Source organism: Oncorhynchus nerka, linkage group LG21 (assembly GCF_034236695.1).
Source record: "Oncorhynchus nerka isolate Pitt River linkage group LG21, Oner_Uvic_2.0, whole genome shotgun sequence".
NCBI classification, from domain to species: Eukaryota; Metazoa; Chordata; class Actinopteri; order Salmoniformes; family Salmonidae; genus Oncorhynchus; species Oncorhynchus nerka.
Genome location: NC_088416.1, coordinates 21462577 through 21474860, shown reverse-complemented (window position 1 = coordinate 21474860; position 12284 = coordinate 21462577). Strand labels below are relative to the sequence as shown.

Here is a 12284-nt window from a genome sequence, read left to right as displayed (position 1 = left end):
CCTCCTGTCTCGCCTCCAGTATTTATGCTGCAGTAGATTATGTGTCGGGGGGCTAGGGTCAGTTTGTTATATCTGGAGTACTTCTCCTGTCTTATTCGGTGTCCTGTGTGAATTTAAGTATGCTCTCTCTAATTCTCTCTTTCTTTCTCTCTCTCGGAGGACCTGAGCCCTAGGACCATGCCTCAGGACTACCTGGCATGATAACTCCTTCCTGTCCCCAGTCCACCTGGCCATGCTGCTGTTCCAGTTTCAACTGTTCTGCCTGCGGCTATGGAGCCCTGACCTGTTCACAGGACGTGCTACCTGTCCCAGACCTGCTGTTTTCAACTCTCTATAGACAGCAGGAGCGCTTAGAGATACTCTTAATGATCGGCTATGAAAAGCCAACTGGTACAAAAAGTGGGGGACAAAATGCAGTCATAAAACCATTTAAAATTTTAAAAAGCACACACATTTTTTCTCTGAATAAATGTCTAGTGTCATGCAAAATGCTAGTGCCTTTACAGAAATGTTAAGGACATTGAGTGAGTGAAATATTTTGGTCTTGGGAGAACAAATCAATAATATGTGTGTGTGTGTGTGCGTGCGTGCGTGCGTGTCAATGATAGAGAGCAATATTAATTTTATGAGTAAGGAATTGCACTGACATATCTGTAGCTTATAATGCTTAGAAATATGTTTTTGAATAAGAAAACTATGCCTGTGCATTTTCAACCCCCAGAATGTGTCCCTTCTCAGCAACCACTACCCCAGTTTATAATCAATAACATTGGAACATATTTTGTGCAGCAACGCACGCGCGCACCCTCAACCGAAGGTCTATCAGCCGATTCTTTGGTTTACACGGGAATAGTCGGTATAGACATGGTAAATATAGCAGGCCAATCTTTTGCTCACTCACACGTAGCACATTCGGTAAAACCCGTGCAGACACGGCTTGCTCAGAGCAGGACGATGTAGCGCGCGACGTATACGTCACTGTGATGTTGATGATTACATAAAACGTAATTATTACCCAATCATATAACATCTGTTGCCAGAATTACGTGATATTCTATCATTATAATATAACATTAACAATATTATTTCCATAGAGTTTAGACTGACGGTAGCGATTATTTATCCATTTCACTTCAGATGGCATAGATTATATCGGGAATGTGAGGGGCTAAATTACAGTTAAAGAAATAACGAAAATTCGTCTCAGAGAGCAAGATAATCTGCAAAAATGAGCACGTCTAATAAACGCTCGTATGGTTCGTTTGGACACGAAAGCATCATAACCGAGAGATTTTTTGTAGCCTAGTCTCGTTGAATCTGCAGTGGGCAGTGAGGCAAGTGCCTAGTGTCTGACTGAGTATGGATCTAGCTGTGTTCAGCGTTTCAGTGGGAAGGCATAGAAGGAGGCACAGAATTCGTGCAAGGTGATTCCGCTGACCAGGGGCTATCTCAGGAACGGTGGCACAATCACAATCATGTGCTATAATGTTCACAGCAGTATAGCCTGTATTGGCTCTACATTTGGATATAATAAATCACACACAGGAACGCACGCGCGCGCGCACACACACACACACGCTATAGATATAGGTGCAGAGCGGCAGTGAGTCCAGGCGTTTCCTCGGATATTTTATTGATCTCCAGACGTTGGGAGGTTGGGCTACGCCAAAAAAAAGGCATTCATGCTTCGGGCCTCATATTGATTTGATTCACTTGAGGATAGGAGACATTTGTTTTTCAATTAAACCTAGACAGACAAATTGCACAAATATATGACAGTGGCTATCCTCATGGCATATATCTAGTCACTGAATGTGTTGTAAACCAGTATGCATGTGGTTTTCCAATGCAGGGAAAAATGAAACCCTGGTGCAGATCCTGCCATAGCATGGTGTCGCCAAAGCGAACCCAATTGAACCCTATAGACGCATAGTTGGGAGAGAGCTAAAATTATGTCCTCCTTGGTCGAATTTGGGTCTAATACAAGCAATAATGTAAACTATACCCTATTATAGAGGCCAGTTATAAGAAAATGTACAATCTCATAATATGACCCCCCACCCCCACCGTAGTCGACCCCGTCCCACTCGTATAAAACGCTCTCTCCATCAACTATCTAGAAAAAGATAAATCCGATGGGCTGAGGCAATTCTGAACAAATATGTAGTTCTACCAAGGGTTGAATATAAATCCTTAACGGTGTTTGCAGGGATTGCTAGACTAGGAGCACTCTGGGCTAGGATAGCTTTCACCCACAGTATTTTACCACTATTCTGGGTAGCTGTCCATCCAATAAGCATTCATAAGCTTATATTGATTAGGGTTATTTCTAGCAGTAGACTATTTATGGTAGATGAGTTTGTTTTATATGCTTTCCTGCCTACAATGCTAATAGCCCTATACTATTTTCTCAAATCACTGCATTTTAACGGACCTTTAATAGAGAAGTCATCTTTTTATCATGCTTACATTACGTGTATGATCATCAGTGCACGCATGCGGGCACCACTAGGCTATTGACACTGATGGGAAGACACATTCGAATGCGTAAAATATAAATGAATAGCCTAAAGGTATCAGCCTCTGTATTTTTGGTAAGAACCGAAACCTCAGTGCACATATTTGTTATGTTTGCCGTGAGCTAGCGCTCAGCAAGGAGATGTCAGACGCTGACGCCCGATTGCGGTGAGGATTCGGAAGGGAGGAGAGAGTGGGACCAAGGGAGGAGAGCAGGAATGATATAAATATATAAGCTTACACTTCGTAGTTCTTGTGTACGATCCTTCATTGTTTCCCCGCCGTGCTGGCTAAAATATAATCGCCTGGGTTTTTCCGCCTCGTTGTCTTCTTATGTCTAAAGGTCCGACAATGTTATATTTTCTTCCAGTATTCAAATGAGGGGGTAGGCTATGAGTCTCCCCTGTGAGCTACCTTCTCTTGTCTTTTTTCCCTTCTCTCTAGTCCCCCCTCTACCGTGCTTGTGCGTCCTCCTTGGCGGTGCAGTGTCGCCCCGCAGCGCGCTCCGACTCCAGCAAACGAATGCGATACGAGCGCGGTACTGATGCTGCAAAAAAAAAGAAGCGATGCGGAGGGATGGAACTCTGTGCGCACGCGTGGTCTCCATCGCTATCACTTTACCTGCTACCCCTCCCCCTCCGCCCTTTTTTTCCCCTTCGGTGTCTATCCGCAGCGCGTAATCGGTCGGCGCCCCATGCCAACACAGTGAACTGTAGTTTGTTTTCGGTGAATTAAAATAATTTGGTGAAATTCAGTCCACAAGCATGGAGACTGGGTAGGGCAACGGAAACCCCCAGCCTCCCTTCCCAAAGGAGCGGTTTCCACAAGGGGCTCAGGGTGGTCTATAGTGGCAGGCAGAAGGAAGTGAGATAATCAGAGGATGAGGTGATGTTACCCCCATTAAACACGTTTTTATTTATTTATCGGAAGCCACCCACTTCAATGCACAAGTGCTCTATGTATGAGCTGTCCACCACAACCCGGCAAACGACATCATAATGACTGGAATAGAAGTCAGCTGTAGGTTAAAAGGCAATGTAGCCTAATGATTTAGAGAATTCGATATCAGACTTGACTTTCTGCTTTAATATTAGGCTACAGCACACTGTTTTACTGATAGGCCTAGATTTCGAAAACCTTAACATAGTTGTATACTTTATTATTATTATTATTTTTTACAGTTATTTGATTGTAATACGTCTAGACCTGCATTATAATAGCCTATAACCCGAGGCAAATGCCATCAAAATTGTTTCAACATTTCAGATATCTTTGTTTAATTAAATTAGAATAGGCTACCATGTTAGATTGCTTTATAAGTTTACATCTTGGGTCCAAGTTAAAGTTTGGTCGCAAATCAGTCTTCCAAAATGGACAATCACCCCAAGCATACTTCTAAAGTTGTGGCAAAATGACTTAAGGACAACAGAGTCAAGGTATTGGAGTGGCCATCACAAAGCCCTGACCTCAATCCTATATAAAATGTGTGGGCAGAACTGAAAAAGCGTGTGCAAGCAAGGAGGCCTACAATCCTGACTCAGTTACACCAGCTCTGTCAGGAGGAATGGGCCAAAATTCACCCAACTTATTGTGGGAAGCTTGTGGAAGGCTACCCAAAATGTTTGCCCCAAGTTAAACAATTGAAAGGCAATGCTACCAAATACTAATTGAGAATATGTACACTTCTGACCCACTGGGAATGTGATGAAATAAATCAAATCTGAAATAAATTATTCTCTCTACTATTATTCTGACATTTCACATTCTTAAAATAAAGTGATGATCCTAACTGACCTAAAACGAGGAATTTTTACTAGGATTAAATGTCGGGAATTGTGAAAAACTGAGTTTAAATGTATTTGGCTAAGGTGGATGTAAACTTCCGACTTCAACTGTATGTCATGCAGTGCCATCTTATATCCAGTAAGATCACTAATAAATTGGGCCACGGTGCAGAGTCATTTCAAATAAGGATTTTAGGATTGTGATGAACTCACGCTCTACTCTAATTTCCTTGGACATGATGATACCCAGTGACGAACCAACAGTCTTGTATTGTATAACCCACCTTGATGTCTTCCATTTAGCTAGCATAGAGTAGAAAGAAAAAATCAGCGATGAGGCAGGGTTAAAACACAGCCGATAGAGTTGGGGTTCATCTCACTAAAAAGGGGGTATACAGTGAGGAAAAAAAGTATTTGATCCCCTGCTGATTTTGTATGTTTGCCCACTGACAAAGAAATGATCAGTCTATAATTTTAATGGTAGGTTTATTTGAACAGGGAGAGACAGAATAACAACAAAAATCCAGAAAAACGCATGTCAAAAATGTTATAAATTGATTTGCATTTTAATGAGAGAAGTAAGTATTTGCCCCCTCTGCAAAACATGACTTAGTACTTGGTGGCAAAACCCTTGTTGGCAATTACATTTAAGTCATTTAGCAGACGCTCTTATCCAGAGCGACTTACAAATCACAGAGGTCAGACGTTTCTTGTAGTTGGCCACCAGGTTTGCACACATCTCTGGAGGGATTTTGTCCCACTCATCTTTGCAGATCTTCTCCAAGTCATTAAGGTTTCGAGACTGACGTTTGGCAACTCGAACCTTCAGCTCCCTCCACAGATTTTCTATGGGATTACGGTCTGGAGACTGGCTAGGCCACTCCAGGACCTTAATGTGCTTCTTCTTGAGCCATTCCTTTGTTGCCATGGCCGTGTGTTTGGGGTCATTGTCATGCTGGAATACCCATTTTACGACCCATTTTCAATGCCCTGGCTGAGGGAAGGAGGTTCTCACCCAAGATTTGATGGTACATGGCCCTGTCCATCGTCCCTTTGATGCGGTGAAGTTATCCTGTCCCCTTAGCAGAAAAACACCCCCAAAGCATAATGTTTCCACCTCCATGTTTGATGGTGGGGATGGTGTTCTTGGGGTCATAGGCAGCATTCCTCCTCCTCCAAACACGGCAAATTGAGTTGATGTGAAAGAGCTCCATTTTTGTCTCATCTGACCAAAACACTTTCACCCAGTTGTCCTCTGAATCATTCAGATGTTCATTGGCAAACTTCAGACGGGCATGTATATGTGCTTTCTTGAGCAGGGGGACCTTGCGGGCGCTGCAGGATTTCAGCCCTTCACGGCGTAGTGTGTTACCAATTGTTTTCTTGGTGACTATGGTCCCAGCTGCCTTGAGATCATTGACAAGATCCTCCCGTGTAGTTTTGGGCTGATTCCTCACCGTTCTCATGATCATTGCAACTCCACGAGGTGAGATCTTGCATGTAGGCCCAGGCCGAGGGAGATGGACAGTTCTTTAGTGTTTCTTCCATTTGCGAATAATCGCACCAACTGTTGTCACCTTCTCACAAAGCTGCTTGGCGATGGTCTTGTAGCCCATTCCAGCCTTGTGTAGGTCTATAATCTTGTCCCTGACATCTTTGGAGAGCTCTTTGGCCTTGGCCATGGTGGAGAGTTTGGAATCTGATTGATTGATTGCTTCTGTGGACAGGTGTCCTTTATACTGTTAACCAACTGAGATTAGGAGCACTCCCTTTAAGAGTGTTCTCCTAATCTCAGTTTGTTACCTGTATAAAAGACACCTGGGAGCCAGAAATCTTTCTGATTGAGAGGGGGTCAAATACTTATTTCCCTCATTAAAATGCAAATCAATTTATAACATTTTTGACATGCGTTTTTCTGGATTTTTTTGGTTGTTATTCTGTCTCTCACTGTTCAAATAAACCTACCATTAACATTATAGACTGATAATTTCTTTGTCAGTGGGCAAACGTACAAAATCAGCAGGGGATCAAATACTTTCCCCCCTCACTGTATCCTGAAGGAGGAGTCATTACATGTCACATTCTGTATACCTGATTCACACTATAGGGTCGACCTGAACTATACCCTGCTGGCTCTGATAATTTCTTTTTACATAGTCCTGCAGCGTTACAGTAACTATGGTGGATGCGTAACCCGTTCAGCCCAGTGCACCTTGGCTTGGCTCGGCACAGTTTGGCTGAGTAGTGTGAAGTAGATACAGTAATGAAATCCCATTGTGCACATTGCTTGTTTTAACTGATGCCATCTGGGTAACCTGTTCTTATCACTTCTAAGAAGTTCCTGGCTGTCCTCACAAAACCAGGCCTGCTGAAAAGGACTCAGAGTTAAGGCCTACAATTGAAACAAAAAACCCATGATCTGGAGGTAGTTAAGATTATACATGTCGTATACACCACAAATATCTCTGGCAGTTTAAGTGCTCCCTTCAAAAGGTCATAAAAATATTTTACTCCAGGAATTCATCTTGAGATGATCCTTTTCCAAATAATCAGCCATTAGAATTAGAATTCTAAACTGTCATCACAAAATCCTTGAATTTCATGTGAACACATGAGCTTATGTGAAGTTAATGTGGTAACATGTGGCAACATATAAAGCAACATGTGATAACATGAAGCTGCACATATGAAAACGTGATCACATGTGAAGTGTTCCAAAAACATGTTTTCACATGATTTCACATGTGACATTTCATGTGAAATCATGTGATTTGTACACGTGTGAAATATTTTTGTTTCTCTGTAAAGGCATTCAGGGCCAAAACCCTACTGTAACTTGTTAAATCCATGAATAACTTGAATTCTCATGTCTACCAGTGACCCCAATAACATGGTTTACATGTCTGGGTTAACGCGTGTAAATTCAGCCCACAGGTAGGATTCAGCCCACACGTATCAAATTATTCATCACTGGCACCATGATAGGCCTACTCAATTTATTGAATGACAGTACAAGCAGAAAAAGAAAATTCAATGATCAAATGTCATTTTCATTAACAAAGTTTAAACAAATGTGAAAGGAAAGGAACATAATTATACAAAAAAAAAAGAATAAATACAGTGAAAACTAAATGTAAGCCACATTTGCTTTCTCAGCTGTTGCCAAGCCAGTTGAGGAATGTGGTCATATTTCTGTTACCTTCGTCTAATGCGGAGGATGCGTCCCAAATGGCACCCTATTCCCTATATAGTGCACTACTTTTGACCAGGGCCCTGTGGGCCCTGGTCTAAGGTAATGCACTATAAATGGAATAGGATGCCATTTGCAACCATCCAGAGTGATGCATCCAGAGTCATTGGTCTCACCCACTTCATCTGGGTGGTAATGAATCAGCAAAAGCACTTGGGTAATGTTCCCCTTCAAGCAGGCCTCAAGTAGACCTAAAATCCCTCCTTTCACATTACTTTGAAGAAGTTTTTTTTTTTGTGTCACGGTTATACGAGTAATACTGAAACCCCAACTATTTGGATGTATCAGACATTACATAGAATTGTAGGAAAAAAATGGGTCAATATTGAGAAATAATTTAGTTTTGTGACAGAAAGAAAAACGATACGAATGTAGAGGCAACCCTGAAGCAATGAATAATTTTATCGCCTTGGAAAGGAAAGACCGAGCTTCTCAACGCAAGCTAATTGGTTGACCTATAGATTTAATGAATATTTTTGAACTGATTTACCATTAGCCTCATGTAACAAAGGTGAAGCAGCAGAGAGAGAACTGCAAAGGACCGTCTGGCATGTTGTGTGTTGTTGCGGCCTTATGCTCCACAGGGAGTGAAGAGGAGTAAATAGTCCTATGTGGCTCAGATGGCAAGAGTATTGGTTAGAGGGTTGTGGGTTTGATTCCCGCTGGTGGTCGCATACTCTGAAATATATGCACTGTACTGTAAGTCCTTTTGGATAAAAAGCATCTGCTAAATGGCATATATTATTATTATATTGTAATTAAGTAAGTAATTTAACATGAAGGGCACCGGTCCTGTTCCGTTTACTGTGAGAACCCTGGAAGAGGGTGGGTAACGTCTCGGTCTTTCTGTCCCAGTCATGGACATAACTCAGCCTACCCTGGGACCCAGGCGAGGGGCCACACAGAAGGATGGGGCTGCAAACTACAGACAGGGACACAAAAACTGTACCGTGTTTCAACTTGAAACTTTGGTTGACGTTCATGCCCCTTTGAGGGGTTATGGAGCCCTTTCCTAGCAGGTCATCGTTCCATCTGTGGTCGCGGTCCCACACCTCAAAGTTCAAGGCTCTGTTAGGGAACACAGAGAGTGGGTGAATGAGAGAGAGCACTCTAAGTAAGAGCAGTGGTAATACACAAAATATTCACAATGCTGTCTAAAAAATGTTTTTTCTAAATGTATCTTTTTTTTTTTTTTACTCTTACAAGGTTTTATAGAATAGGGAGCATAATTAGCAAACTGGAAACTACCCTGGAGATCCCACCGACAAAGACACAGAGAGCCCAAAACACCCTTAACATATGTCTTGCTGCTCCACTTATTCCTTTGTACCGGAAGCCTATACATAGTAACCCTCAAGAGACGGATCTGACTATTTAACATAAAAATTGAAAAAAAACTCGCTGTCTACTTTTCAAATCCACCGTTCCATACTGAATCCTGTAGTTCCAGTAGGGGAAGTCATTGTTCCAGATCACAGGAGTGGAACTGCCTTGCTTTCCGTAGAAGACTTTGACGTAGCCATCTGTCTTAGATAAGTTGTCGCCCCAGAGCCCCGTAGCTCGGACCACCGTCACATTCATCCTGGCCACGCCCAGTTTACGGGGGCAGCAGTTGGAGTACACGTTCCTGTAACCGCTACACTTACAGATGCAGTCTTTGTTGCGTCTCCCCGTCTTGCAAGCAGAAGGGCAGGAGGTGGACACAGCGTACTTCTGGATGTAGTCTCTGACGGCATTGCGCAGGTTGGCCTTAAGGATGGGGTTGTCTCTGGCCAGGAAGTGCAAGGAGCTGAGCTGGTAAGAGACCACACCAGGGACCTTCTTCAGGGACTTCTGACAGGTTTTATAGTCAGACTTAATGTCAGAGTTGAAGAGGATGTCCACAACCTCAACGTTGCCGCCCTGCACTTCAGTGATGCGGTCCGAGAAGGTGGCTCCGAAGCTATGGCCTGTCTTCAGTTTTTTGCTCTGGGACTTAATTGGTCTCGGCGCTGATCGTGACACCCTTGATGGCGCCACTGGCTTCCACCTCCAGACAGTTGCTGACAGAATGGAGGGAGAGGCCGCTCATGGCAATCTCACAGATGCGTCTGGCTGTGGTGGAGTGCACCCGGCCCCCCAAGTTCACCTTGCGGATGTAGTGGCTGTCATAGATGGAGATGAAGTGGCTGTAGGCAGGGCCGGTCTTGTGAGTGTACGTGCCGTGGAGGTTTTTTAGGGAGTCCTGAAACTCCTGGCTCAGGGGAGGTTGGGTTCAGAGGCGGAAGCTAAGGACAGGGAGAAAGGTATGATGAATGAAAACAACTTCAACAACATGGAGAACACTGTTTTTTTCCGTACAAAATCTATATAAATTGCTGTTGGCTTTTTTGTTGTTGCTTTAGACGGCATTCATTTACATCCTATGGCACTAAAATCAAAACCTTGACTCACGTGTAGTATTTGCATTTGAATTTATGGCTGGTGAAAGAGAACGTGTCTTTGGTGGAGTGGTCTCTGGCGAACATGGCAGTTTTGGAGTGTGTGCCTCCAACAGCAACCCCCGCAATGCCCTTGATTCCCAGGCCAGCCTTCCAGCTGACGCTGGCAGAGTTAGTGGTCTCCTTCAGAACGGAGCTGCTCGACTCGTACATCTGGCTGCTGAGGCTCCGACGACACGTCACCTTTGTGCTCCAGTCTAGTACGGAGAGCGGTAACTTCTTGACCTGGCTGTCCACCAGAGTGTTGGTGCACAGGGTGCAGTTACCGTCGTGTCCACCAGAGTGTTGGTGCACAGGGTGCAGTTACCGTGTCCACCAGAGTGTTGGTGCACAGGGTGCAGTTACCGTCGTGTCCACCAGAGTGTTGGTGCACAGGATGCAGTTACCGTCGTGTCCACCCACCATGAACTTCCGCACATCCACCACAAAGGTGCCGGAGGTCTGCATCTTGACATGTCAAAACCCTCTCCGGCCAGGTTGTGACCGGGTGACGAACGGAGCCTTCTGGCGGTCGGTGAAGGAGCCAGTGTGACAGCTGTGACAAACAGGGAGGAAGAGGAGGAGGAAGAGTAGAAGGTTGACAGGCATTGCAGGTGCTGGGAAGAGAGAAAATTGACAAACGTGGTGTGACAAAGGCAGGGGATAGACAGAAAGAATTTAATGAGGGAGTTTTGAAATAAAGTTATTATAAGATTTTGCAATTGCCATCCCACTGGGCAAAGACGTCACATCAACATCACAACAATGGATGTATTTACTAAATTTGGGTGTAATATTAAAGGACAGATTTATTTTTTTAAACGTCTCAGGTCACTGTGAAATCCACACGGAAGTTCGTTCAGGCATTCCGAGATTTGTATTTCCCACATTGCCTTGAAAAGGTCACTAAAAAGTGAATGAATTGGAAAACAATATAACATAGATCATACATTGGATATAAGAGGAGTTACTGATGCAAACATCTTGGATTCAGATCTAAATCCAAGCAAAGAAAACTGGTTGACATTTAATGGGAAGATTTTGCTGTACATATGAGAGAATCATTTTGATAAAGTATATCTTTAAAAAAAAAAGGTAATTTGAGAAACAAACAAATTATTATTTGATTTACTGAGCCTCCATCATATCCTAAAGAGGACTTTTTACTTAAAAGATCAATAACGATTTAGTTTTGTTTTCTATCTCTCAATTTCTCCATACTGTGCAACAATGATTACAGTATTCATACTCTTCACCGACTGAATGGCTCTCTCATTTGAACTGTCTTTGAGAATCCAAATAACTAAACCTTATATTAGGCAGTAATGTCCTTTTGGACCCTCGAGCTCTTTCAATTCTTTGGATTGTGAGGAGTTCTCTTATTGACTGTTGGAAATAGTCAAGTGAGTTAACAATAGATCATGGGTTCACAATAGTGACTATATGACCATCATGTCGATGAAGAAAAGAGATCTGAAATTCATTTCGAATATGCACATTGATCATCAAGTGATGATTCATAAAATATGCACATTGAGTGGCAGTGAAACAACAATAGTGAGTTTTCGACAAGAGGAATGCAATCAAATGATTTGGACTCACCTTACGCAGAGACGTTGGTATTTCGAGGTGAAATACATTGGATAGGACAACAGTAAACCTATCTTTATATACCAACACACAGTGTGTCAACTGGGGAGTGGCTAACAGAGATACACCCATTTATGGAGTAGTCTGTGCCAAACCAAAACAACCAACCAAGCACAAACTCTCATACACACACACACACTTTCTCACAACCTCTAACACCCAACTATACCCATACACACAACACAAATACAAGGGACAGGCATACTTAATAAGAAAAACGTTGACTTCACTGCTTAATTTAGCCTTATTTAGTTTGACAATTTCCCATTGACAGACCAGTAAAATAGTTCTGACACACACTCTGTCTTGTTCCCTCCAACTGCATATTTGTATGACAGTCCCAGCCCTGAAACCAGACGTGCCAAATTTACATTAATGTTGCATCTTTCAAGATACCTTTGTAGTGTGCACATCAGTAACTGTTATTTTCCAATCCGTTGCACTATGCACAACATTTCCTGGTTGCTAAAACTCGAGTAGTTCGCCAAATTTCAGTTTATGTGACAAAATAAGCTGGTATTGTGTAGAGAATCATTGTACCATCTAAACCTAAACCTGATATATATTTTATGTAAACAAAAATATTATTATTTCTGCTGTTTGAATCTAAGGTACAAAACAATT

General features: G+C 42.8%; 1 protein-coding gene and 1 pseudogene across 1 annotated transcript in view; both read right to left on the bottom strand.

The window, feature by feature from the left end:
* The window catches only part of LOC115103493 (syntaxin-1B), a 70795-nt gene extending 63621 nt beyond the window's left edge, over positions 1-7174 (bottom strand). The window contains exon 1 of the mRNA XM_065006429.1: positions 2759-7174. Coding sequence (XP_064862501.1) covers positions 2759-2788 — 30 coding nt within the window. The 5' untranslated portion in view covers positions 2789-7174. The remainder of the gene's footprint in view (positions 1-2758) is intronic.
* Positions 7175-7283: 109 nt separating this feature from the next.
* On the bottom strand, positions 7284-11642 carry LOC115103492 (perforin-1-like; annotated as a pseudogene).
* Between the last annotated feature and the right edge of the window lie 642 nt (positions 11643-12284).